Raw genomic sequence first — 25,881 nt, 5'->3', positions numbered from 1 at the left:
TGGTAAGCTAACTGATTGGAAAGTCTGCTCATCCAGTGTGGCCCTTAAAAGTCTACAATTTTAACACAAACACACCGCATTGTATACCATTTTTTCACATTTATTTAACATAAATGGTTACAAAGTTTCTTTTATCCTCTCGTAGATCATTTTGATCCGATCTACGTTCAGTTTCTGCTTAAACGAAGAATGTGGGTTCCGTGTCGGCGGCATTTACTTCTTGTCGCTCGAGATGGAGCTCTTGGACTCGCGGATGGAGGCGGAACGGCGGCGCTTGGCCTCCTCGCGCTTGGCCTTGGACTCCTTCTTGCGCTGCACCAACAGCTTGGCGTAGTCGGCGGCAGCCTCCTTGGAGGCGGTCTGGCGCTTCTTCTTCAGCGCAATGCGACGGTGCTTGCGCTGCAGCACAACGGGGGTGATCAGGCGCTGGATCTTGGGGGCCTTGGAGGTGGCCTTCTTGTTGTCCTTGGCGGGCAGAGGGCGTCGCACCACAAAGCGACGCACATCATCCTCCTTCCTCAGGTTGAACAGCTTGCGGATCTTGCTGGCACGCTTGGGTCCCAGGCGACGTGGGACGGAGGTGTCGGTGAGGCCGGCGATGTCCTGCTCGCCCTTCTTCAGCACAACCAGAGCCAGCACGGACATGTTGGCGTCCACGATGCATCCGCGCACGGACTTGCGCTTGCGCTCGCCAGTGCGGCGTGGGCGGTAGCACGAGTGTCCCTTCTTCAGGAGCAGACGCACACGACCTGTGGGAAGGTGAATAAGTAAATTAGTAGGGCTTTCTTTAAGAGGTTTTGTGGATATGGCCAGTGATTGGAAGTCAACTAGGTGGGATATCAAAGGGTAGGTTTATAAAAACCCCAACTATACTATCAAAATAAGTTTCCTTGTCTTTCTTTATACCCCCATACCCTTATCTAGGTTATGTTTGGAAATGTGTTTTTATTTTTTATAATAGATTGAAAAATTCTAGTTGAATATCTAATTGATACATTTCCCACTTTCTAAGCACAACCTTCTGATATAAAGTTACTAAACTACTATCTATAGAGAATTTCTTAGCTAAATTCAGAGATGAATCAATCATACCATTAACGAAATATACACAAACTTGAAAGACGCCAACCAAGGTTATGTTAGGGGACCCTTTTTATAGCGAGATAATGATAAATCTTAAGATCTTGTTCTAGGTTATGTTAGGGAACCCTTCTTATCGACAGACAAAGCTATATCTCAAGATCTTATGCTGGGATATATTTATCATTGACCCATAGATAGGTTATGTTAATAAACAATTTTGGATTTCCAATTACTGGGATGGTTTCATAAATACTAATCCTTTAATGGAAACACTGATAGTATGTTAAAGACCTGGCGCTACAAGAGTTACCAGCTAGTTATGCCGGTTACCCATACAAAACCCATATCCCTCCAATCACTGCGAATCCCAAAATGCCGATGCCAAACTCACCGTGGGTCAGGACACCCTGCTTCATGGGGAATCCCTGCTTGTCGTTGCCGCCGGCGATGCGCAGCTGGTAGCCCTTCCACTCATCTCCGAGGATGTCGGCCTCCACGACCTGGCCCATACGCTTCTCGTAGAAGACACGCAGCTTGTGCTCGTCAACCACCTCGAACAGCTTTTGGCATCCCGTCGCGGGATAGGAAACGTTGAGCTGCAACACACAACAAAAAAAACAAGGCACACACAATGTAGTTGTCGTACACAAAAAATATACAAAGTTCGAGTTCGAGTCGGATGAAATATCATCTACTCGTTTAAGCGCAATCACTGGTTATTTTCGCTCGCAATCGATCCGAACACCGCGCCAGTGCTTGCGCTTAGTCATTTTCGCCATATTTCCCAATGGCCACCGGGCTAACACAGTTAAATTCACAAATTTTCAGCACACCTTCATATTGTCGGTCTGTTTGCACGCAACGCAGAAAAAAAAAGAATCGGCCGAGGTCTGTTGGCTGCCAGCGCAGGGTTGGAAAAGACCGATAGGAGGAAGTAGAGATGGGAAGTGGACTGGTTGCTCCGCCTCATATCGATATTTTGCGATCACGGCGATATTTGTTTACTTTTTGTGCGGACTTCCCTCACCGTTAAATAATAGCAACTAATTTAAAAATTATATTTCCATTACAAATGTGTTTGAAAAATATTTTAATATAATATTAACAAGAAATTCTCTATCACATTTTTATTTATCAATGAGTTTGTATAGTTTTTGTCTCTTAAAAACAGATATTTTATATAACTTTTCTTTATAATAAGAAATTTGTTTACGGTACAAAGATATCTTGGTAACATTGTTTTAGATATTTACCTAGTCGTAAAAAATATACATATCAGTTTAAAATATAACAGGCTTGGTTTGGTTATGGTATAGATATAGACTGCATAAGTACTTCTGAAACAAATAAGTGTTGAGTTAAAAAAAACACGAAACCCGAAAAAAATGGGGAAAATGTTATTATTCAATTTTTATAATCAAAATTGTAAATAAGAGTCATATTTTTTTCAAAATATCGAAAGTGATAGTTTTTTTTCGATTCTTATTAAAAGAACTGAAAGCAAGAGAATATTTTCAATTTTTTAATTTTGATATAGCTATCACTTTTTTTTAGATAAAAACAAACAAATAATAATGATTTAACACGTTTTTTTAAATTAAAATCGTTACGGTCCCTGAAAATAACATAAATAATTATTACTTTCATTAAAGAAATATTTATTTTTATGAAGTCACTTACCAGTTTCAGTATCGCACGTGCACCATCCCTGGGTAAAAGAGTCTATCGAAATGGCAGCCCTGCTGTAACGTTGCCAGACGGTCAAAAAATGTGTTTTGTTTTTCGAGTTGTAGACTAGCTGGCAACGCCCACAGCTTTGTTGCAACACGTGTAGTGATTAGAATTTCTTGATTTTATTACAACGATTGACATTTAAGGATATTCTGGCAAAATGGGCAAGCCAAAGAAGGCCAATGTGGCGACGATCAAGAATGTGAACCTGGAGAAGCAGATCACCGAGGGCAAGGTGGCCAAGAACAAGACCAAGGATAAGGTCAAACTGCGGGCCGAGGAATCTGCGGTAAGAGATAAAGTTTAAAACGCATTTCGAAATATGTACAACTTAATCTTTCACCATCTTTTCACAGAACATCGATGCCAGGAGCAGCCAGAAGATCCTGGCCGCAGCCAAGCTGCAGCAGCTTGAACTGGACGAGGAGAACTTCCCCAGTTTGGTGACCGTCAAGAAAGTCAACTTCAGTTTGAGTAAGTGCACCAAAGATTATTTTGCCAAGGTAGATAAAGGATAAAGTCTTCTGATTTTGATAAAATATCTTTCTAATACTAATTTTAACTAACTCTACATCATTAATAACCTTTCCTCAGACGACGGCAATGCCAAGGAGGATGAGGAAGTCAACGAGAACGACTTCATGGCCGACCTGGACATGGACGACGACGATGTGGCCGCCTTCGAGCGCTTCCAGCAGCCGGCGCAGGAGGGCAAGCGCACGCTGCACCTCTCCAAGATGATCATGCAGAAGATCCAGGAGAAGGAGGCCGACATACACACCAAGATCTCCGACGAGGGCTCACTGAAGATCGAGGAGATCGACCCCAAGGTGAAGGAGATGTACGAGGGTGTACGCGATGTGCTCAAACGCTATCGCAGTGGCAAGATTCCGAAGGCCTTCAAGATCATACCCAAGTTGCGCAACTGGGAACAGATCCTGTTCATTACGGAGCCACATAATTGGAGCGCAGCTGCCATGTTCCAGGGCACCCGGATCTTCTGCTCGGTGCTTTCGCAAGCGATGGCCCAGAGATTCTATAATCTGGTGCTGCTGCCACGTGTTCGCGACGATCTCTGCGAGTACAAGAAGCTGAATATGCATCTGTACAATGCCCTGAAGAGGGCTCTTTTCAAGCCGGCTGCCTTTATGAAGGGCATCATCCTGCCGCTGCTGGAGGGCGGCGATTGTACGCTGCGCGAGGCCATCATCTTTGGCAGCGTTGTGGCCCGCAGCTCCATTCCCGTCCTGCACTCCTCCGCCTGTCTGTTGAAGATCTGCGAGATGGCCTACTCGGGCGCCAACTCTATCTTCATTCGCTACTTCCTGGACAAGCGGTATGCTCTGCCTTATCGCGTGGTGGATGCCGCCGTCTTTCACTTTCTAAGGTGGGTTTATCTATCTATTTTCTAAAGATTCGATTTAACAATACCTTTTCCTTTAGATTCGAGAACGACAAGCGGGAGCTGCCAGTGCTATGGCACCAGAGCCTGCTCACCTTTGCGCAGCGCTACAAGAACGACATATCCTCTGAACAGAGGGATGCCCTGCTCCAGCTCCTAAAGTAAGTTTATACAAACCTATTGAGAACCCAAGGCTGTAACTTATTGTTCCAAATTACAGGAAGAAGACCCATTTCAAGATCACGCCCGATGTGAGAAGGGAGCTGCAGGCGGCCAGTTGCCGCGATGTGGAGATGATGGAGACGGATAATGGCCTGGCTGGGCAGCCAGCCAAGATGTACACAGATGCCGATGTGGAGTACGAAGGCTGAGGCACTAATAGCTTAGGTTAAATTTAAGATGATATTGTTTTACTATTTAATACCGCGAACCACGGTTCGGATAGTCTTTATATATGTAAATATATACCTACATATGCAGTGAAAATCGAATTCAGTTGTTGGTCCGGGGAGAAATGAAAAGCAGCTTTAATCTTTTGAATGTTTTAATAGAAAAAACAAATGTGTGTGTGTTTTTATACAATTTTGCATTAGTTTTTAGTTACTTCTTTTGTTTTATTTTTTGTTTGACAATGACGGTATCTTTGGGGCCGTCCCAGTCGCATCGGCTATTGACCTGATGGCCCGCGTTATACATTATGTATGTATGTAGTTTTATAATCTCAATTTTAAATGTAGTAATTATTAAATATAATTCTGTAACCAAAATCTTTCTAAAAGTTTCGTTTCGTCACTTTCATTAGTCTCTAAGTATTGTTTCGTTATCTCACTCCAACATTTGTTTTGTTTTGTTTTTTCATTTGTGTTATTTAAGGGCCAAGGATTCCAAGGATTCAGACCAAGGACCGATTTGGGTCGGGATCAATTTGAATAATGTACAATAACTACACTGGACCATTTGAAATTAGTTTACCCAAGTACTTAGGCCTCGAGCCCTATCAATATTTTTGTTTCTTATGTTTCTTATTCCAAGCTGAGCTTTGATTTCAAAATACAATTTGTAAAGAGAGTGTGTATATTAACCGATCTCGAAAGCAATATGAATTTGGAAAGCCGTCAGTGAGTAGGGATATCGAAAGTTATTGGGGCTTATATAGGCGGTGATCGTTCGAAGCTAAAGCCAAAGACATAAGTTGATATACTCGCATGCAGAGGGGGTACAGTGGGCACTGGCTATATGAACACCGAATGATGGCTCCTCACCTGGCGCCCAAATCGATAAAATGAAAGTGGAAATTATTCATTTGCTTCTTGTTCTTGATCGTTATTTATTTGATTTAAGTAAATTACTTGTTAATGTTTTTCGTTTCGATTTTGATTTTGGTTTTGGGACCGTTTTCAATCAAACAATCAAGTATTTACCCATTGGTCCGAGTTGTGTTGTGTTTTCGATTCCAAAAAGATACAAATATACAACTAATTTCGTCTGCCTCAAATGGTCATTGGTTCCGCAACCGAATTAACAACAATTAAACGATATGTATCCATTTTGAATGGCACAGTTTTGTTAACGTTAAACATTTCCTAAGTGGTTTCTCCTCTACAATTTATATTTTTGGGTTTCACTAAACCATGGATTAACTCAGGAAAAAACAAGCTTCTGATCAAGCTCACGCATTTATAATGTTTGGAATTATTTTATAATTTAACAACCTCTTTGATTTATTTTCTTTTCTTTCTTGGCTTCCTAAACTCTCCAGTTATCGATGGATTGAAATACTCAAAAATCTGAGACAAGGATAAAGAATCGAATAAAGGATGAAGCTACGATTTTGATCGGTATTGATTATTTTACGATTAGAATGATCCCAACTGATATGCTGTTTGATTTCAAGAAGCTACAACCATTTTTTCTTTAACAAGGCCTTGGATCGGAGGTGTATTCTATATGTATAAGGGATACAGATACACACGAGCGTTATGGGGCTTTTTAGGAGACGACCTTTGGAAGGCGATTCGAGCGAGAAACAATTATGCCTGGACTGTTGGACCTTACAAATCTATGTATTTCCATAATGACGTGGAGGTAACAAAGAGCTAAATGGATACGTTAGATGCAATAATGGGTACGTATATAAGATCAATATGTTAGCCAACATAAACACGGCCGTTTGGTAGTACAATTCGATTCGATTATGATAATAATGTTATGTACTAGCGCTAAAAATCAATTTCTCATCTATATTTCGCGTACGCCCTTACTAATACGAGATTTTCTTCCTCACTTGCTTTTCGGTTTCTTTTGTTTCGGGATCTTTCGATTTCCGGTTTTTAAATACACTTGACTTAAGCTTAATATTCGGTTTATGCTATGTATCGTACGTTAAACAACCCATGATTAGAGTAAAAGTCGAAAATGCAATCCTGGACAAGATTCTTTTTGGTGTATGCATTTCCCCGCGCCACAATCTGGGATCTACGATCCTCGGTCTTCTCCGCGCCGTCATCGCCCCAGTCCCCAGCCCCAGCCCCATCCCAAGCCCAATTCCCGTCTGATTCCGGAGACGGAAATGGATCCGGAGACGCACACGTACACTAGAAATAACACAACCATTGTGGAGGCGTTGGCTTTGAGGCGGCTTCCATCCGCATGCTGCATGGCGGCGGGCTCCTCACCTGAAAGCATTGTCATACCATTTATGAGGCGTATTCCCCTACAAGATCCCCACTTACCGTTTAGCACATGGACCATCACCGTCTCCGTAATCTCGTTACCCAGCATACAGGTATAGTTGCCGGTATCCTGGCGATTGGCATTGGCGATGTACAGGCGACTTAGAGCTCGTCCTGGCAGCATGTCCGTCTTAACACTACAAAAAAGGAAGGGATTAGTATTTATAAGGATTTTTTATACCTATTATGATGATCAATAAACAAAACTTCACTGTACTATCATTACAAATAAGAAAAGGGTAAATGCTTCTAAAGATTTATTTTTATAATGATGATCAATGAACTAAACCCAAAAGCCAGTCGAATATAGTATATTATATCATGTCGTAGGCCTTATCTTAATTAAGCAGTTACGGAACCAATCATGGAATCAATGAACCTAAAAGCTAGCTATATAATATCATATCGAAAGCCTTGTCTTAATTTTGTAGATATGGTCTGAAGCCTAAAACTAGAAAGCTATTCAAAGTAGAAATCTTCACCCAGACAAAGAACAAAAAAAAAAAAAGTTCTACACTCGATTTAAATATTTTACGCATTTTTAAAAAATATTTTATAATAAATGTAAAAAAATACTTAATTTAATAATTGATGAATGTCTTGTACAGAAATCATACCCCTACGTAGAGTCTAAGTCCTGGTAAAAACTCTTTATAATTTTGTGAAACTATAAGCTTTTATAAGAACTGAATATTACATCAATTACCCGAGTCGGATCCTACCTGATTTCTTATATAAGCATTATATATTTGTAGGGACCTTAAATCCTTAAGTATGTACTTAATATATCCCACCTGATTCCACCGCGACTGGTGTCGTAGTTGAGCAGCCGCAGTCCGTGCCGCCAGGTGATGTAGGAGGAGGGATGCGGAATCTTGGAAATGACGCACTGCAGCTCGATGGTGCTGCCAGCCTTGTAGTACTTCTCCGGCGTGGCCGAGCCCCGCTCGTCGAGGATCTCCACGTGAGGAACTGGCGGAAAGAGAAGGGAGGTCAGCATGGAGGGGTAACTTGGATTCCGGCAGCCCATCATCTGCTCACCAATTATCGTTAGGTAGACGAGCAGGATGAGCGGCGGATGCGAGGACACCTGGCACTCGTAGGGACCCTCGTCCCGCTCGTTGGCGAACTGGATGAGCAGCTTCCAGTCGTTGGGCTCCTCGAACTCCAGCGAGTACCGCGAGTCCCCGCTATACGTGTGCTGGCCAAAGGTGATCAGGGTGAGATCGTCGCCACGTCGCCGCATCCAGGACACCGTCTTGCCCTGCAGATCGTTCACCCTGCAGTGCAGATAGACGCTCGACGAGAGCTGGGTGCTGATGTTCAGGGTCGTGAACGGATCGGCGAAGAAGGGGAACGGCTCGTGGGTGGTCGTCTCGGTGACCTCCAGCTCCTCATCCTCGGGCGTGTCGGTGAACGGCGACGAGAACTCCTGCCAGAAGTTCTTGGGGAACGTGTCGAAGGGATCGCCAGCTCGCGGTCGTTTTACTGTTCGAAAAATGGATTTAAACATGAAATTAGCTTTTTACAAAGATGATCCATTGTAATTTATGGAAATAAACTTTAAGTAATGTTAAAAACACCGAACTATTATAATATGAAGGTTTTAAGTTGAATAAAATAAACCATTTTATTATTTTTGACAACAACAATCTTAAGGTCTTAGAAGAAAAACTGATATATTTTTTATATTACCACTAAATGTGGTTTTATATCCCCACAATGTTAAGTATTATAAATATTAGGCAATTATTATCTTAATATTCCGATTTAATGTTGGTATATTAGGGAGTACTTTAGTTACACTAAATAATTCTATTTGATACACTTTATATCATTAGATGTTATACCCATCATATTTTTAGATCAAATTAGCATAAGTAAATATTTTTCCTTTAACTAATCCAAAGAGTCAACACAAATAGTTAGGCTCCGGGTAAAATTTGCCAAAGTTTGAGTTGGGTAAAAGTTTGGTGATGTGATTAGGGATAGCAAAAGAGGAAGAAGAAGAGGGGGAGGCTGAAGTATGAGAACACTCACATGTGGTCGACGTGGAGCCCGAGCCGATGTGATGGAGTGAGGAGTATATAATCGCCAGTATCCAAAACAGCCTCGATCTCATCACTGCAACAGAGTATCTTCATATGCCGATACGATACGATGCGGGGCACAGACGCAGGACACGGATATGGGTACGGGATGATGCATCAACTGGCGCCACTCACCGCAGGATATGCGCCTGTAATCTGTTCTATATCGATCCAAAGCCAACTGCATCAGCGTCCCACTGCATTGCCAGCGGATTTCACTTCGCTCATGGACTGCCCTGCGCCCATATATTGGACATATTGCACAAAAGGATTTGGATTCCAAAGAGTCCTTGCTCGAGTATTTTTGTTTGACACTTCACGGCGCGCGGTTGGCTGGGGGGGTGGGCTGAGGAATGTCGGAAAATTGGAAAATTGGAAAATCGGAAAAGCGTTTATTAACCAGCTCGTGTTGCGTGTGTATTTATCCTTTTGCAACTGCTGCTTGGATGGCCAATAAGCGGGAATGTAGGTCAGGGCATGCTCTGCGCATGGCCAGCATCCACATCCCTAGGAGCCGAAACCGAAACGAAATCCCCGTCCCGAACCCCGAAATAAATAGGAGACGAGACTCACCACTTTAAGCTCAAACAATTACAAAGTAGTACTATTTTTCCTAAAAAATACGGATTTTATGCTTTTTGCCGAGGAGTTTCGCTTGCATTGAGCCAAAAAAAGCTCTTTTGAGTTCGGCGGATGGTTCAGATATAGATTTGTAATATCTTCAATATATAAATACGTTTTTGCCGGGCCGTAGAAGTTGTTGTTCCCTCACCCACATTTGCTGCGGCACTGAGTTTGCTCCGAAAGTCCAGCATCTCTCTCGGCAACTTCGGAATCTAGAGATTTCCACCCAGTAAACAGGGTTCCACAAATCCCATAGTCTTTAGATGGTACGTAAACAATGGTTAGGAATATAAATAAAATTAATAAAGTAGTTTATTAGGCGTCAAGTGTTAAAATACAGCCCAGTTACCTTTTCCTATTCAAAAAATAAGCTTAAAATTCAAAAACCGATAGAAAACCGATAGTTATCGATAGGCAAAGGATTATCCTCGCTCAACACAGTCACTATTGCCATCTCGCCTTGTCATTAATTTACCGTTAACGTAACAGGCGTTACTCACTTTATCAGGAATTTAAATGACTAATTGTCCAGCCACCAAATACATACATATGTGCATATGTATGTATGTAGTTCAAATTAAATTGTTTATGGCACTTATTTATGCTTCCTGCGCATGTGCAGTAAAACCGTAAAACTAATTCGGTGGTTGCCACAGTTTTGTGTGTATGGGTGAGAACATAGAACTTACACTGGCGTCGTATAATATGTTCATATATTATTTATTTCGCGAATTCTAATATATTCAAGTTTTCGAAAAATAATTTATTGGGGTTTTACTTGACAATTTTAAATTATAAAATTTTAGAACATATGTAAATCATTTTTAAGTTTGTTTTAAAAAAAAGAAACAATATTTTTATAAAGACTGCCTTCCGACTTAGTTAGAATTTAAAAATATATTTTTATGTCTGGGCTTTAAATAGTGGAGCTTTTATCTCTAAACAATATTTCCAAAATAAGTATATTGTGGTGGGTTATAGAACCCGCAAGCTGTAAAATTGCTTTCGATAGTGGACGATTTAGTTTTCAACCCCGTTTCTAAATCAGTGTTGAACATAACGGTTCTTGGTGTGATTAATTTTGACGGGCAGTGTTTACAGCCGCCCTTATCTTTGGTGTTTGGTGGAGTGTGTGTGTCCGCGATATGAAATGACATAAGTGTGCACACACACACCCCTGATGGGGGCACATGGATGCGGAAAAGAACCGTTCATTCGCACTCTTGCCGCTGACAATTGACATTCTCAATCGCTTTTTCCATTTGTTTTCATTTTCTCCTTCTGCCTTCTTTTTCACCTTTCGAAGAAAACGCACTTTGAATATTAAATCAGGCGAATACGAGTACCGAGAAATCGAAAATCAGTGCCGATTTCGAAGGGTGTGTGTGGTTGTGGTGTGGAATTACTACGATACGATACGGCGACAGAGGGCAGCGCAGTCGGCAGCGGCGAAAAAGCAGCGGCGTCAGCATTTCCATTTCGGCATTGCAGCTCAAAAATCGGAGAATCAGAAACTAATCAGCCGGCAGAGGCTATAGCAGTCGTCCGATCCCAAATCGCGGAGTATAGAGTATAATACCAGGAAATAATACCCATTGACATGGAGGAGAACAATTCCCGAGTGCTGAGCCTGCTGGGCGGTCTGGCCATCGGAATCGTGGGCTTCCAGGTCTTCCGGAAGGTCCTGCCCTGGATTTACGCCAATGTCGTGGGTCCCAAGGTCTTTGGCTCCTCGGTGGATCTTTCCAAAATGGGCGAATGGGCAGGTAAGTCAGTTGCTACGGAAAAAAAGCCGGAAAGGAGTGGTAAACGAGGACAGTTCGAGTGCACAGTGAAAAAAGGGTACAGCTATCAAAAAAATCCATTTGATATCCATTAAAAAATTAGTAAAAATAGTTCCATATGCATCTAAGACAGTGGTAGCCCTTAACGTTTTCTGAAAACAAGGGTTACAAACCATATAAATATAAGTCTTATAAAGGAGATCTTTAATAACTTAAACATTTTACTTAAATTTCTAATAATTTTATTGGTGGCTTTCTAAGTACATAGACTAAATACAACTTTTATAAAGATATTTATTAAATATTATCTCAATATTCAGAATAAAAATAATTAATAATTTTCTTAAAGTAATATTTTTGATGCCGAAAACCAGCTTCAACTGTTTTTGAAATTCCAGAAATATATCTTTGATTTATGAAAAATATTTATTAATTTCCATTAAAATACCTTATTTGGCCTGATTTTTTCACTGTGAGCGATAAGAACGTTCCTCACGCCCCATTAAGTCCACCGATAACCCGTAGAACCCTTGGTTAACTTGTATAATTTGCAGTTGTCACCGGCTCGACCGATGGAATTGGCAAGGCCTACGCCAAGGAGGTATGTAAACGACTTCGCGGTGACCCAATCTTGACCAGCAAGCCAAGTTCGTCCAAGTCCCACTAATGACTATTTCCAACGGGAAGCGGGTCAAATGCAAAAAATCTAATAATGAGCAATTAGTAATTACTAATTACTTAATTGAGTGTCGCCCACGATGACTTGGACATTGGTTTTGCGGTCGCCGATGCATTAGCCAAGTGAATCTGCACTTTGAAATCGATCTCCAGTCTCCAGTTCAGTCGCAAACATTCCCTAATAGTGTTTGCTTGGCTGAAAATTACTACGTTTGCAGCCTTCGCACCTGTACCTTTTGTTATTTATTTTTACAAAGTGCAGTCGAAGTGTTTTTTTTTGGAAAACGGGCGGTTCCCGGTTTCATTTTGTGTACCCACTTGGAGCAATCGAAGCTAGAACCCATAGGGAACACGTGTTGCCCGAGTGGTATTTACTATACCTATATATACCCATATAGGGTGGAGTACAGGGCCCCGCCCGAAGCTTCTGCCAAATTAGCATTCGATGTGCGTCGAACGCACAGAAAATGGTTCAATGTCCACTCCAAATACCTATTTATTCACGTATTTCTTTTACTTCACATTGACATTATTTCCTGTTCTTCGCTTTACCGGGTTATTAGAACTCAAAGCCCCCAGTCTTCAGAGAAACACTATTTGTTTTTATAACATTTGTATTTATGTCGAGCAAGCTAAATTTTGGGCTTGTTTATTTTAGTTCTGATAAAAGAATAAGGTTTCCAAAAGTCGGTAAATATAATCAGGAATTTTTGTGCTAATACTTATATCCAATTCTACCATTTTGGAACTAATTTTTACCTCTACCCATTCTTTCTATTTATTCAAATAGTAATATTTCTGGAAATTAATTCAAAATCCAAAACTAGACGCTTATAAATTAAAGTTTCCTCCTAAAAATACAATAGATAATAAAAAACTGTTCTAAATATTAAAATAATATTTATAAAACCCATTTTAGCTGGCTCGCAGGGGACTGAAACTGGTGCTGATCAGCAGATCCCTGGAAAAACTGAATGTGGTGGCCAAGGAGATAGGTAAGTCCCCTCACCAAAGACAGTCAACGACCGACTCTAACTAGTTTAAAACCTGCATACTTTCAGGGGATAAGTACGGCGTGGAGGTGCGCGTGATCGATGTGGACTTCACCGGTGGCGCCGAGATCTACGACAAGATCCGCGAAAAGACCACTGGCCTGAACGTCGGTGTGCTGGTCAACAACGTGGGCATCAGCTACAGCCATCCCGAGTACTTCCTAGACTGCTACAAGGCCGATCCGAAGTTCCTTCGCAACATTGTGGCCGCCAATATTCACTCGGTGACCCACATGACCGCCCTCTTCCTGCCTGGCATGATTACCCAGCGTCGCGGAGTGATTATTAACCTGTCGTCCACCGCCGGAGTCATTCCCAATCCTTTGCTTAGCGTGTACAGTTCCACTAAGGTGAGGTGAAAGTCTCTTCATGCTGAAATTCTTATTAATTCTCCTTGATTTGCACAGGCATTTGTGAACAAATTCAGCGACGACCTGCAGACGGAGTACAAGGAGCACGGCATCCTCATCCAGAGCGTCCAGCCGGGCTTCGTGGCCACCAACATGTCCAAGATCCGCAAGGCCAGCGTGTTCGCTCCCTCGCCGGAGACCTATGTGCGCTCGGCTCTGTCCACCCTGGGCATTGCCACCCAGACGGCGGGCTATCTGCCACATGCCCTGCTCCAGCTGGTCATCCATTTCACGGAGGCCGTGTTTGGCGAGCAGTTCGCCCGCAGCGTGGTCCTCAAGAACATCCTGGGCACCCGGAAACGGGCCCTGCGCCGCCTGGCCAAGGAGCAGTAGGAGCGGAGGAGCTGAGAAGGATTCGGCGGATGAGGCATTTATTGGGAGTCGGTTGGGGTGGAGCGCCAGTTGGGTTGTGGGAAAAATCCGGCTAGTCATGTAGCTTACGAAATCACCGCGCGTCATATGAATCAACAAACAGAAAGCTTGAAATACCAAAAATGTTTCCCGAATAAACTAAGACTAGTTAGTTTTTGTCATTGAATAACATTGGAGATTCGCAAACAGCCATGTCATGTAAACAATAAAACCATGTGTGCAAACACAAAGTGACTAGATAAATATATCTAGTTTCTAATGACAAACAATGCTTTTTATTTACAGCCCTGCAAGGGTTAAGTGGTAAGATTTTTCTATTAGTCTTAATTCAAATATTTGGCTTTTTAAAAACGTGCAAATATAATCAGAAAACTTTTTTTGGGATTAATAGCGTGTGTTTTATTTAAATTTTAAAACAATTACTTGATAATGGCGATATATATTTCAGTTATTGGCTTAAACTTAGTTCTAATTTTGTATCTTAGAATATTACTGTTTTTTGTCTGACAAAAGGTATGACAAATTATGATTACTAATAATTTTGAAACTCAAGTTTTATTTATTTATCCTGATCTTAACTTGTAAATAATTAGCTTTCTCTAAAATCATGCATTATTTGATTTCCTTTATTAATGAACGTGTTTGTTTTAATTATATATGTAGTATTTTTTGTGATGTTCTCTTAAATCATTTTTAGTTCTTAAGTTCCTTGCTCATTTAATTATTTGAAATCCAATTTGAATTCGAATTCGAATGCAAATCGATAGCGGCACTCTCGATGACGGCAGGAACTATCGCTGGGCCACCGATAGGCGGGCCCTTCGGTCTATCGACGATATGGGAGGGAGGTGTATATATATTGGCGAAAATCATAAACATAACAGTAAAGATAGTGGATAGCCGGGCGTGAAAGCGGACTTGTGACGTGTTATCAGGGCCGCTGCGATAAGCCCAAGCCCAAGAACCGATCCCAACTGCGCAGCAGCAGCGCCAGCAGCAACAACAACCAAAATCGGAGGAGAGTGTGTAATCAGCAATCAGAGTCGAGTTGTTTTGATTTCCTTCCTCGGAAATGAAACGAAACGAATCGAATCGAAATGAAAAATGAAACTCCGCTCCGGATAAAGCTGGCCAATCCAATCAACTTGTTGCGGATCCGCTGGGTCGCCCAGTATTGATTTAGCACATATAGCAGACAGTTGTGATTCGGGTTCCGATTCCCAGCCAGCTGTCTCCACTTTAGCCCGTTCCCGTGCCCGTGAATTTCAGCCTCTGCCCCCCATATCATATATTCTATATACGATACGACGCTTCTCCAAAAACCGATACACCATACGATACCATATTTGTGTTCGTTTTTCATTCGCGGAGGCGGAGGTGGCGAAGAGAAGCGGTGAAGGAGGAGGAGAAGAAGACGGCCGTGGATAAGGCGGAGGAGGAGGAGGTGGACACCAGAGCAAAGCGGAATTGACGCAATTGCTGAGAACTATTTTTAATGGTCAGCAGCGGGTCGAAAATGTACGAAACTCATCAAATATTCAGAAGACAAGCAGCCAATAAGCTGAGGCAGTGATTCGGAAGTCCGGAGTCAATTGGCCGATGGAATCGGAGGAGTGCGCAGTGGACACCATGGAGAATCGCCGCCTGCCGCTGTTTCCCATCGAACCGGAGCCATCCGTAACGGCCACGCAACGCCTGACGCTCCTGGCCACCAGGTACAGTACCCATCTATACTATCCATAGCCCAATTGATATACCCGAATATCCCTTATAGACTGCTACGTGCTTTGCAACTTAACTGGAGGATTATCGTCTCGGGCATCACACTGACACTGCTGGCCGTTATCTGGTATTATCCCACCTTCTTTCTGTTCTTCGCCTTCGTGGTCTATTCTCTGGTCTTGGTCTTTGCGGGTAAGTCTTCCGCCTCGATTCCAGGGCGTAGCATTGGAATGGAATGATTTTGGGGGGAATGAGTCACCTTATCGGGCAATCAGTTGCCCGAGCGAAGGGGCTAATTAAAATTGCCAAATATCTAATGGCCCTTATCACTCGCCGACAGCTGTGGCCGGCACCGTCTATATTCATTATATATTCACCACCAACGAGCCGACGCCACCAAGTCGCGTGCCCTCGCGACTGCTCTACAATGCCACCAAGTGAGTTCCGGACTTTGCTCTATATGATATGTACCCCCTATATCTCTATCTCCATCTCCATTCCTATCTCTTTTCACCCGCAGAAGCAACATCTTCGATCTGCCCAAGCCCATCAAGAATCCCTCGAATCTGCCCTTGATTTTTGGAAAAACAGTGGACCTGCAGCTTCAGCAGATCATTGAGTATGTTCTGCGGGACTTTATGCTGCCATGGTTGGGGTGAGTTCATCGGTTGACCCAGTAAAACCTTCGCTAATGGTTCCCTTATATCTTAGTTATGTGGTCACCAAGCCCAAGCTGATCAACGATGTGGTGCGCGAGGATCTGTGGAACGCCATACAGAAGATTCATGAGCGGGCCACCCGAATGGACGCCGCCAAGATCATTGCCGTGGACATGGTCAACCGGGTGACGGTGCATCTGGAGAAGATTCGCATTGCGGAGGCCAGAGCGTAAGTGCTACTCTTAATAATCATTTATTAGTTTGAGTATATAAGTAGGAATAAGTAGGAATGGTTAAAAATAAGCTGTCCTACCCTAACTATATGTCGAAAAACTCCAAAAACGAAGATATTATTATTATATTACAAATATCTCATGAAATGGTGAGATTAGTAATAACTCTTTTTTTTAATCAAGCTTGAAACAAAGAAATCCAATTCAAAGTATTATTGATAAGATATATTAAGATATCATTTGCAATTAGTTTCTTTGTTATATATCTTTGTCTGTTTTTTTTCAAATCATGGAAGAATGCAGTGTCCAGAATTAAATGTAATTTATATGCGTCAGCGAGTAGTCATCAATCACAAATCATTAAGTTGGTAATTAATAAGCGGAAAGGCAATACCTGTGATTACTAGTGAGTTCTGTTGTTTAACGATTGTCGCACTTTGGATAAAACTAAAAGTAAGGGTATTTAATAATAGGGTTATAATATGTATATAGGTTATTAATTCTTGAAAGCCTTATTAATAAATCTAACTATTTTGTCTTTTTTAGAGCTGAGACAAACTCGCCTCCAGTTTTCAGTACCAACCCGTACCTCGCTGATGAAGAGAAGGAGATGGAGTTCCTGCGCAAGCTGTGTGAGATTATGGTGATCCTGCTGCTGCCCCGCGGCTACTCACTGCCTCCTTTGAAGGTCCTGCTCAGCGAGATTCTCTCCTACAAGAGTGAGTAGTTCCCAAGATTACAATAATATCCAGCCATTAACCAACCATCTTACCCGTAGTTTTCTTTCCGATGATCAAAATGCTCACAGCACCGGATTACATCAACCAGAAGGTTGTGCAGAACATAGAGACTCGCTTGGCGGCGGCGGCGATGAGCAAGCGAAGCTACGAGTACGCCGCCAGTTTCGAGGATTTCCTCAAGATCATCAACAACTCGGGCAACCTCGAGGAGCTCTCGCTCATCCGCAAGAGCATCGTCAACGACCTGATGCATGCCACCACCATGCAGAATTTGCAGCGTGCCAAAGGCCTCGATCCGGATCACGAGGATCACTCGCTCTCCAAGTCGGAGCTCACGGCCGCCGTCCGGCTGAAGCGCTATGTCCGCCAGCTCACGATGGCCAAGGGCGAGTGCGAGAAGAACCTGGCCAAGTTCGGCTGGAATGGCAACTACTCCAGCGATATTGTGAGTGATCTTCGGTACTTTTCATTTCTATTATTTTAACTATCCTATATTTTCTTACAGGACCTGACCCTGGTCGAAATCCTGAACACTGCGGTGGGCCGTCGCTACTTCACCCTGTTCCTGGAGCCGCTAAAGGCCAGCGCCCTGATTGGTTTCTATTTGGCCGTGGAGGAGATCAAGCACGCGCACAAGTCGGCCAGCCATCAGTTGGGCACGGAGATCTTCTACACATACATCCGGGTGCCCAAGTCAGAGATCCACATCGATAAGCATGAGCGCAAGTTGATCGAAACGTTCCTGCTAGGCGATGCCGATCCGGATATATTCTACGATATCCAGCGCAATATACTACGCACGCTGGAGGAGAAGTACTATCCGCCATTTGTGCTGAGCGATCAATACCGCCAGCTGAAGGAGGCGCTGGACTCAAATGAGATTGCAGATCCTACTCTGCTGATGTGCCACACCATTGGCGATGCCCCGGAGCCGCTGGCGGATGAGCAGCCGGGCGTGTCGGATGGACTTAACGGCGGGGCCGGTGGGGCCATCGATGTGGCCGCCCACACGTCGTATGCACGACGAAAACTGGAACAAATACAGGAACGCATTGACAAAAAGAACCAGGCGCTGGACGCCCTTAAGTACTCGGTGAAGCCGGAGTCCAAGGTACTGTCCATACTCGAAAAGGAGATGGAGTGGCTGAAGAGCGAGAAGCGCCAGACGGAGGCGCATTTGCGGCGCACGGACGCCTGGACAGAGCATTTGGGCAAGTGGAAGGCCACCATACAAAGCGTGGAGGTGAGTGCTCACCCAGATTGGGGTGTTACCCATCAATCAAACACCTTAAACTTACAATTTGTATCTTTTCTGCTTGCTGCAGGTCTCCGATGAGAAGGAATCGCTGCAGTTTATGATCCTGGTGCATGTGGACGAAGACATAAATGCGCCACAGCAACCGACATCATCCAAGAACGGCGACAGCGGCCATGCCCATATGCGCAGGCGACCCTCGGGCATCTCCAGCGGCTGGGTGGTGATGCGCTCCCTCAACCAAGTGCATGTGGGTATTCCCTTCGGTACTCTGCTCTGAGCAGAACTAACATTTTGTCTATTTCTAAAGGAGCTACAGCGGAAACTGAGGCACGTGAGCTCCAACCTGAAGGCCATTGACCTGCCCACAAACTTCAAGTTCTTTTTCCTGAAGGCAGACAGGCATGGCCAGGAGAAGGCCAAGGCACAGATTCAGAAGTTCTTGAATGTAAGCTGCAGTATTTAAATTTTAATAAGGAACTTACATTAAATTGCTATTCCTTTTATTTAGTTCATCCTAGAGGACGACCATCTGAATGGCAGCGAGGCCATCTACACGTTTCTCAGCCCCAGCTCGGATCATCTGAAGCAATCGCTGCCCTCGCCAAAGAAGTCCAAGTTCTCGCTGGCCACGCTTTTCCGCAGCGATGCTGGAAAGGCCCACGAGGCCAGCAAGGCCACCGATCCCTTTTGGGGGCTGCAGCGCGACGACGAAGACATATCCAACTATCTGGATGGCGAATCCGGCGGTGAGGCCAAAATGCTGGCTGCGGATCTGGACAGCAAGGACTCGATAGCGGAGCCGCTGTACGCCCTAATGGGCGAGATCTTCGACATGGGCGGGGTGTTCAAGTGGCTGCGCAAGAGCCTCATCTCCTTTGTCCAGATCACATACGGCCGGACGATCAATCGGCAGATCCGCGAATCGGTGGCCTATCTGTTTGAGGAGTCAATGCTGCACAACTACTTCTCGGCCATCCTAAAGTCCTTTTGGCCGGGCGGCGTCCTGGCCTCCGCCTATCCAACGCGATCGGAGGATATGCGGGAGATGACCACCACGGCGGCCAAGGCGCTGCTCACCGATCATATACCGGAGGTGCTGTGCAACCTGGTTGGGGCCCAGGCGGCCAAGCGAGGTGTCCTCAAGGTGTTCGAGGCCCTGCAGAATCCCGCCTACAACAAGCAGCTGTTCTACGTGAGTTGCTTATGCCATATTGATCGACAAATATATTAATAAATGTGTGATCTTCAGGAGCTGCTGGAGATACTCATGATTGAGTTCTTTCCCGAGATCCGCCAGCTGCGGGTGAACAATGCCAATGGAACCAAGTTGAATACGGCCACCGCTGGAGCGGCAGCTGCCTCTGCTGCAGCGGCACTGGTGGCTGCCACGGCATCCGCTTCGCTGCCCTCGCTGAATCACAGTGGCGGAGGGCACAGTGCGTCCGCAGGAGGCCACCAGAACCATCAGGGATCCTCGACGGCGAGCGGATCCGCTGCGGGAGGCAGTGGCTCCGGCGGTGGTGGGGCAGCGTCGCACCACCAGTCGCACTACCACCACGCTACATCCCACCACCACCACCACTCGCAGGCGGGCAGCTCCAAGTAGGGACGACGCCCCACTTCGGTTTACCTTACCTTAACTTTAACTTAAACTTAAACTTACATTTATGTTTTTTATTTATGATTTTCGTTTGATTTTATGTTTGATGTTTAATGCTCTCTGTCTCGCTCTTTCTGAGTACGGTGGATATTGTTGATTTAGCCGGAGAAAGGGATTACAAAGAATAGTTAAGTAGGAGGCAACACAACTCAGTAGTTACACCAGTATCATTCCCTGTACAAAATGCAGACTTAAAATCCATATGATTTCGGTCCTTGTTGTTGATTCGTTTGTCCATCACCTCCTGTAGGCCAGATTTGTTTGTTATGTGTATATGTCTGTACATAGGTCAGTATTAAGCGTTGTACCAAATTGTTGTTTATATACTCGTATAGTGAAATGTGACACTCAGCTTTGATTGATTATTAATTATAGTTTATAGTAGCAGATATTGAGCCCAAAGTTGTGTCTGCAGCTGGCGGTCAGTCGGTGCTTGTGATCCCCAATCCGCTCCAGCTGCAGATCCATCTCCCCCCTCACAAAAAGATTATAGATCACAAGGCAGGTGAGATTAGTTCGAGGCAAACTTGTAAGCGTATTAAACAGTGCGTTCCATGGCTATAAGGCAGGTCTAGGGGTCACAATCTTGTTGCTTTTGCAGATTTGTTAAACTATGGCTGAATGGCAGGATATTGATTGTATGGTTTTTAATTATTTAAGTTTTATTATTGCTCTTTTACACATAATTCAGTTTATACTTTTCCCTGTTGAGCGAAAATTGTATTCCTTTTCGAATTTGTAATTTAGTTATTTATTTGTTCAACCCTTTTTATTTTTTAATTAAAAATTGTATTTCAAATTTTCCCCAACTGACCAAAATTTGTATTTTAATGACTTATAGTTGCCTAAAGCTGTCTTTAAACAGTACGTTTGATAACAATAAAACAGTCGTAAGTCAGGACTTTAAAGAAGCATTAATCCCAAAGCACTTGGAGTAATCCAGCTGCATTTTGATACCAAATTGAGATTCAAAAAATCCAAATTATTAGAATAAACTATGGCCGAAAACTGTTTTATGGACCTGAAACGCCCTGTAGACACCCACCACCCCAAAAAAAAAACCCCAAAACCCACTCTAGCACTAGGCAAAATGGCACTTAGACGATTCATCCCAGTGAGCCAAACGTATCCCACTTAACACCCACATCCTGGCAAAGTTTCTAGGCGCTTTCAATCTATTTATGTATTGCAGTTGTACACTTTTATGTGAAAATGCGAAATAAAGTTCGCTATTTATGTACATTTTGGGCCAGTCTTTTAATGGGCTTACATCTAGAAAACGGCCACATTTTCGGACAGCTTCTGGAGAGGAATGGCCTGCATATCGACCACCACGACAACGAGATTATTGCGCATTCCCGTGGGCTTTTTCACCAGCAATCTTGCCTCAAAGTATTTCAGCAGGAAGCGCCACTTTAGATCACTTTTGTCACGTTCCGTCAGTCGCTCGAAATCCTCCGGCTGGAGACCCAGGATCCGTTCCGCCGGTTGGCCAGCTAACCGGGTCTCGACCAGGGTGCCCGTCTGGTCGGAAAACTGAATGTTGATGTTGAAGTATCTAGTATATCTGGGACCATCGGTGCCCAGCAAATAATCCATCTGACAGGAGTCCCAGGCACAATCCTCCAGGTTTCGTGGTATAAGTCGCTGGCAGGCGGTGCTAAAATGGAAAAAAGCTGTTTTATTGTTTTTTTTTGGCGAAAAAAATGTGAATTGCTAATAGATTGGAAACTAAACCACGAGCTCAACGAAATATGACATTCCTCTTTCGGACCTCTTTCAACCAAAACATCATGTTTTTTTGAACAGCTTGCTTCCTATGCTAACGATCTGCATCACTTTTGGGGAAATTAATTTTTTGACCAACTTTCACATTTTTTAAGGGTTTACATCATGTTTTTTTTTGTTTGTATTTCAGATTTTAGTGAAAAAAATCATTTTTTTGCGGTTTCTCAATCGTAGCTCAGCCAAATCAAGGAGAACAGCTAAAAAGACCGACTGTTTTGAAACGCTTGCTTGATATGCTAACGATCTGCATAATTTTTAGGGAAATTTATTTTTTGACCAATTTTCGAAATTTTATAAGGGTTCACATCATGATTTTTTGGACTTCAGATTTTAGTGAAAAAAAACATTTTTTTGGGGTTTTTCAATCGTAGCTCAGCCAAAAAAAGGAGTACAGACAAAAGACCGACTGCTTTGAAAAGCTTGCTTCCTATGCTAACGATCTGCATAATTTTGAGGGAAATTTATTTCTTGATCAATTTTTGAATTTTTTTATGGGTTCACACAAATTTTTTTTTTTGATTTCCGATTTTAGTGAAAAAAACAATTTTTTTGGGTTTTTTAATCGTAACTCAGCCAAATTAAGGAGTACAGCTAAAAGACCAACTGTTTTGATAAACTTGCTTTCCATGCTAACGATCTGCATAGTTTTTGGGGAAATTTATTTTTTGACCAATTTATGCATTTTTTATAAGGGGTAAATTATGATTTTGCACTTGCCACTTCCTATTGATGTGGGAGGACAGTCCGTCCAAGTCAAACTTGGTGATCATGCCATACAGCACAGCTGTAAATTGATTGGTAGAGGCATCCTGAAGTTCGCCCTCGGCACGGGTATATATCTGTCTGACCGTCATCTGGGCTTGAATGCTGGCGGCTACAAGTAAACCAGAGACTACATATAAAGTATAGGATATCTGGTAGTTACCCACCTGCAGGCAGGTTGTCCAGCTCCGCCTGGGCGCAGCCATCGAAGCTCTTGAGTGGCACAGTGGCGGCGAAGGCCAGCAAGAGGCGGCAATCCTCGCCAGCCGCTTGGGGATATTCGCAAATTAGCGTGCAATTCGAATGGGAGAGCACGGGACATCGGTGGAAGTCCGAGAAGGACACCCGTACGTCGACCAAATGGAGGACCGTGCGACGTGGCTGCCACTGTTGAGCACGTCGTATCCAGTCGGCTTGCCAAACGGAGAACAGCATGCCCTCCGGATAGCTGGCATCGATCACAATGACCTCCAGACAGTGCAATAGATCCTGAACCTTGCTGTGGACCGCCGACAGCTTTCGCTTGATATGTCGCACTGGACGCACTGCTGCCACGGCCACCAGTAGATTCACATAGGAGGAGATAATCTTATCGGGTGATCCAAGCCCGGCACGCACATCCGACAGCTTGAGAACCGCGCCGAGTGGCCTGATGGGACGTTGGAGCAGCTGCTGAAGGATCATTATGTTGGCTGAGTCATCGCTGTCGTGTCGCACCACATAGCCGGCTCCTTCGTTGACCACCAAGGCGCAGGGAAGCGTCCCTTGCGGCTGGTAACGCTGCTCGCCGGGCGCAGCCTCCGGTATGGACATCACTTTGGCGCCCACAATGTCCACCACATGGCCGATCTGCAACATGGCCGCGTACTCATCCACGCAGGCCCGCTGGCCCCAGCATTTGCAATTGGTCAGGTGATTGGGGGAATCTCGGATGGTCAGGGTGATGACTCCTCGCTCGGTGCCACTCATCTTGTCGTAGAAGATGTTCGGCGAGGATTTGGACACAATCAGCGCCACCGTGGAGAAGTGCGTCATTGTGGGCTGCATCTCCGCCAGGCGCTGGAATTTCACGCGCTTTGCCATTAATGTTATTAACGAAAATTCGCAAAACAATTTTGCAACTGGCCCAAGAAAACCGTTACATTGGAAGCCGCCGATAAGTTGCTATCGATTTTCTAGCGATGGGAAAATACAAATGGCTATTAAGAAAGTTAAATTAGGTATTTTCAAGGCTTTTTTCCTTTAATTTATTAAGTAACATTTTAATTTAAAATTCTACCTAAGAAATTGTAGCATTTAAAATTAAATTGAATATTTTTTGGTGGGAAATCAGGGCTGGTCAGTTGGACACTCAGGGAAAAGCCCATTTCGTCATCGTCTGGCAACGCTGTACCCGCACATACACACACACCTACATATACAATACAAGACGGGGCAACAGCACGAATTTACTGCGCTGAACAAAACTCACTTGTCGCACTTTTCCACGAATGCCAGCGCGGTGAAACTGAAACGAAAGCCACCCCACCCGCCGCAGCAACGCAGGATCAGTCAGGATCCAGCCCGAGCCCTAGGAGCATCCCAGGAGGAGCAGCAGCGCAACAGCAGCCCACTTTCGCAACCCGCAGATTCACCCTAGGCAGCCCCCCCCATTAAAAATGGTCAAGCTGTTCGCGTTGAGCATCTTCCACAAGGGCGCCAGCGAGGCGCGTCTCCTAAAGACCGCCGCCGACCTGCAGTCCTTCTCCTTTTTCCAACGTGGCACCGTCAATGAGTTCATGACGTGAGTATGCATGTGGACGGCGCAGGCTCAAAGAGTCATCGAATCAGTCGCTACATCCCCTCCCTCACTGCCTCCCCTCCTTCTCTTGCAGCTTCGCATCCAAGACCATCGTGGAGCGCACACAGCCGGCCCTGCGGCAGTCGGTCAAACAGGACGCCTACATGTGTCATGTCTATGTGCGGGCAGACAATCTGGCCGGTGTCCTCATTGCCGATCATGAGTATCCGCATCGCGTGGCCCACACACTGATCACAAAGATCCTCGACGACTTCACGGCCAAGGTGTCGGCGGATCAGTGGCCCAATGGCACGGAGGCCACCATCTCGTTCGATTTGCTGCCAGCGTTCCTGGCACGCTATCAGAATCCCGTCGAAGCCGATCCGCTGACGAAAATGCAAAACGATCTGGACGAGACGAAGATCATCCTGAAGAATACCATCGAGGCGGTGCTGGAGCGGGGCGAGAAGCTGGACGACATGGTCAGCAAGTCGGAGAAGTTGTCGCTGCAGAGCAAGGCCTTCTACAAGACGGCGAAAAAGACAAACTCCTGCTGCAGCTTCACCTAGGCGCCGCCAACCACATCTCATTCCCCCACCACACCACCACGCTCCAATCCTCTCAAGGAACCACAGAAAACACCAGATGATGAAAATCAAAGACAAACAAAGAAACACAAAGGATAACACGATAACACCAACAAACAAACTACAAACCAAACAAACTGCTTGGGAGCGGCGCGGCTTGGAGTTTGATGATGATTGCTTTTTATAAATGAATTAGTTAATTTTATATACTATATATACTATACTGTATGAATAGGAAGGCCAGTTGCCAGTTATGTAAGCCCGCTAACCCAATGTTTACTCGTCTGCGGATCTTCGGGTCCTGTCTGTATATGTCTACGCTTTGGATATCTGGATGTTATTATTACCAATACAAATTACGATCTTAACCCATGTGGCTATTGCTGTACTGTGTTCTATGTTTACCATAATGTTCTCTTATCTGTTCCGGAGGTCCGAGATTGACTCTTCGCTACCTATTGATGTTGTGGGCTTTGTTATCGCCTTTTCGGCGGATCTACATAGACAGTCGGGGAGGCTGCTCCTATACTTATACACGCGCAGTCGCACTTTCGATCTGGACAACTGGCGATCGGAATGTGTGGGCGTTTCAATAAAGAAGTATTATGGGAAATGTGATTCGAAGCGAGCGTGTTATTACTTCCTGTTCACTGCATTAAGAGAATAATTGGAGATTTTATTCGCTTTAATGTTGTTTATTTGATTAAGTGATTTTAATTTTTTGAAATCCTAAG

At 44.1% G+C, this 25,881-nt stretch overlaps 7 protein-coding genes across 7 annotated transcripts; 4 read left to right on the top strand and 3 right to left on the bottom strand.

Annotated features, from left to right (window-relative positions):
• Positions 1-79: 79 nt before the first annotated feature.
• Positions 80-2,039, bottom strand: LOC119557683 (40S ribosomal protein S6). Its single transcript, XM_037870554.1, has 3 exons — positions 1,917-2,039; positions 1,475-1,679; positions 80-749 (listed from the first exon to the last, which is right to left on the bottom strand). Exons 1-3 carry the CDS (start codon positions 1,920-1,922, stop codon positions 214-216), a joined length of 747 nt encoding a protein of 248 aa, XP_037726482.1. The 5' UTR covers positions 1,923-2,039; the 3' UTR covers positions 80-213.
• Positions 2,040-2,869: 830 nt separating this feature from the next.
• Positions 2,870-4,707, top strand: LOC119557169 (bystin). Its single transcript, XM_037869775.1, has 5 exons — positions 2,870-3,103; positions 3,171-3,288; positions 3,409-4,201; positions 4,258-4,377; positions 4,437-4,707. Exons 1-5 carry the CDS (start codon positions 2,975-2,977, stop codon positions 4,585-4,587), a joined length of 1,311 nt encoding a protein of 436 aa, XP_037725703.1. The 5' UTR covers positions 2,870-2,974; the 3' UTR covers positions 4,588-4,707.
• Positions 4,708-4,926: 219 nt separating this feature from the next.
• Positions 4,927-9,877, bottom strand: LOC119557170 (fibroblast growth factor receptor 3). Its single transcript, XM_037869776.1, has 6 exons — positions 9,612-9,877; positions 8,989-9,384; positions 7,990-8,436; positions 7,743-7,920; positions 6,949-7,085; positions 4,927-6,891 (listed from the first exon to the last, which is right to left on the bottom strand). The coding sequence occupies exons 2-6, from the start codon at positions 9,068-9,070 to the stop codon at positions 6,719-6,721; spliced, it is 1,017 nt and encodes a 338-aa protein (XP_037725704.1). The 5' UTR covers positions 9,071-9,384; positions 9,612-9,877; the 3' UTR covers positions 4,927-6,718.
• Positions 9,878-10,896: 1,019 nt separating this feature from the next.
• Positions 10,897-14,224, top strand: LOC119557499 (very-long-chain 3-oxoacyl-CoA reductase). Its single transcript, XM_037870271.1, has 5 exons — positions 10,897-11,428; positions 12,001-12,047; positions 13,044-13,119; positions 13,186-13,526; positions 13,584-14,224. The coding sequence occupies exons 1-5, from the start codon at positions 11,263-11,265 to the stop codon at positions 13,917-13,919; spliced, it is 966 nt and encodes a 321-aa protein (XP_037726199.1). The 5' UTR covers positions 10,897-11,262; the 3' UTR covers positions 13,920-14,224.
• A 566-nt stretch (positions 14,225-14,790) lies between these two features.
• LOC119556464 (sorting nexin-25) lies at positions 14,791-21,470 on the top strand. The gene is made up of 12 exons (XM_037868711.1): positions 14,791-15,673; positions 15,733-15,872; positions 16,021-16,117; positions 16,201-16,335; positions 16,392-16,568; positions 17,119-17,291; positions 17,351-17,757; positions 17,818-18,555; positions 18,638-18,817; positions 18,878-19,015; positions 19,079-19,762; positions 19,820-21,470. Exons 1-12 carry the CDS (start codon positions 15,558-15,560, stop codon positions 20,174-20,176), a joined length of 3,342 nt encoding a protein of 1,113 aa, XP_037724639.1. The 5' UTR covers positions 14,791-15,557; the 3' UTR covers positions 20,177-21,470.
• Positions 21,391-23,910, bottom strand: LOC119556465 (protein hold'em). The gene is made up of 3 exons (XM_037868712.1): positions 22,948-23,910; positions 22,736-22,892; positions 21,391-21,890 (listed from the first exon to the last, which is right to left on the bottom strand). The coding sequence occupies exons 1-3, from the start codon at positions 23,861-23,863 to the stop codon at positions 21,503-21,505; spliced, it is 1,461 nt and encodes a 486-aa protein (XP_037724640.1). The 5' UTR covers positions 23,864-23,910; the 3' UTR covers positions 21,391-21,502.
• A 275-nt stretch (positions 23,911-24,185) lies between these two features.
• LOC119557911 (synaptobrevin homolog YKT6) lies at positions 24,186-25,519 on the top strand. Its single transcript, XM_037870918.1, has 2 exons — positions 24,186-24,563; positions 24,655-25,519. Exons 1-2 carry the CDS (start codon positions 24,439-24,441, stop codon positions 25,127-25,129), a joined length of 600 nt encoding a protein of 199 aa, XP_037726846.1. The 5' UTR covers positions 24,186-24,438; the 3' UTR covers positions 25,130-25,519.
• The last annotated feature ends 362 nt before the right edge of the window (positions 25,520-25,881 follow it).

The sequence above is a fragment of the Drosophila subpulchrella genome, chromosome X (genome assembly GCF_014743375.2).
Source record: "Drosophila subpulchrella strain 33 F10 #4 breed RU33 chromosome X, RU_Dsub_v1.1 Primary Assembly, whole genome shotgun sequence".
In the NCBI taxonomy this organism is placed as follows: domain Eukaryota; kingdom Metazoa; phylum Arthropoda; class Insecta; order Diptera; family Drosophilidae; genus Drosophila; species Drosophila subpulchrella.
Note: the sequence above shows the minus strand (reverse complement) of the source record. Positions and strands in the feature narration are given on the sequence as shown.

Coding starts and splice junctions, on each gene's coding strand:
- LOC119557499 (XM_037870271.1), top strand. CDS start 11,263: ATGGAGGAGAACAATTCCCGAGTGCTGAGCCTGCTGGGCGGTCTGGCC. Junction 11,429..12,000: donor CAAAATGGGCGAATGGGCAG/GTAAGTCAGTTG, acceptor TATAATTTGCAG/TTGTCACCGGCTCGACCGAT. Junction 13,120..13,185: donor TGTGGTGGCCAAGGAGATAG/GTAAGTCCCCTC, acceptor GCATACTTTCAG/GGGATAAGTACGGCGTGGAG.
- LOC119557683 (XM_037870554.1), bottom strand. Junction 750..1,474: donor GCAGGGTGTCCTGACCCACG/GTGAGTTTGGCA, acceptor ACCTTCCCACAG/GTCGTGTGCGTCTGCTCCTG.
- LOC119557911 (XM_037870918.1), top strand. CDS start 24,439: ATGGTCAAGCTGTTCGCGTTGAGCATCTTCCACAAGGGCGCCAGCGAG. Junction 24,564..24,654: donor ACCGTCAATGAGTTCATGAC/GTGAGTATGCAT, acceptor CTTCTCTTGCAG/CTTCGCATCCAAGACCATCG.
- LOC119557170 (XM_037869776.1), bottom strand. CDS start 9,070: ATGAGATCGAGGCTGTTTTGGATACTGGCGATTATATACTCCTCACTC. Junction 8,437..8,988: donor GGGCTCCACGTCGACCACAT/GTGAGTGTTCTC, acceptor TTTTTCGAACAG/TAAAACGACCGCGAGCTGGC. Junction 7,921..7,989: donor CGTCTACCTAACGATAATTG/GTGAGCAGATGA, acceptor TCTTTCCGCCAG/TTCCTCACGTGGAGATCCTC.
- LOC119556464 (XM_037868711.1), top strand. CDS start 15,558: ATGGAATCGGAGGAGTGCGCAGTGGACACCATGGAGAATCGCCGCCTG. Junction 15,873..16,020: donor TCTGGTCTTGGTCTTTGCGG/GTAAGTCTTCCG, acceptor ACTCGCCGACAG/CTGTGGCCGGCACCGTCTAT. Junction 16,336..16,391: donor TTTATGCTGCCATGGTTGGG/GTGAGTTCATCG, acceptor CTTATATCTTAG/TTATGTGGTCACCAAGCCCA.
- LOC119556465 (XM_037868712.1), bottom strand. CDS start 23,863: ATGGCAAAGCGCGTGAAATTCCAGCGCCTGGCGGAGATGCAGCCCACA. Junction 22,893..22,947: donor GCTGGACAACCTGCCTGCAG/GTGGGTAACTAC, acceptor GTTTACTTGTAG/CCGCCAGCATTCAAGCCCAG. Junction 21,891..22,735: donor TCCCACATCAATAGGAAGTG/GCAAGTGCAAAA, acceptor TTTCCATTTTAG/CACCGCCTGCCAGCGACTTA.
- LOC119557169 (XM_037869775.1), top strand. CDS start 2,975: ATGGGCAAGCCAAAGAAGGCCAATGTGGCGACGATCAAGAATGTGAAC. Junction 3,104..3,170: donor TGCGGGCCGAGGAATCTGCG/GTAAGAGATAAA, acceptor ATCTTTTCACAG/AACATCGATGCCAGGAGCAG. Junction 3,289..3,408: donor GAAAGTCAACTTCAGTTTGA/GTAAGTGCACCA, acceptor ACCTTTCCTCAG/ACGACGGCAATGCCAAGGAG.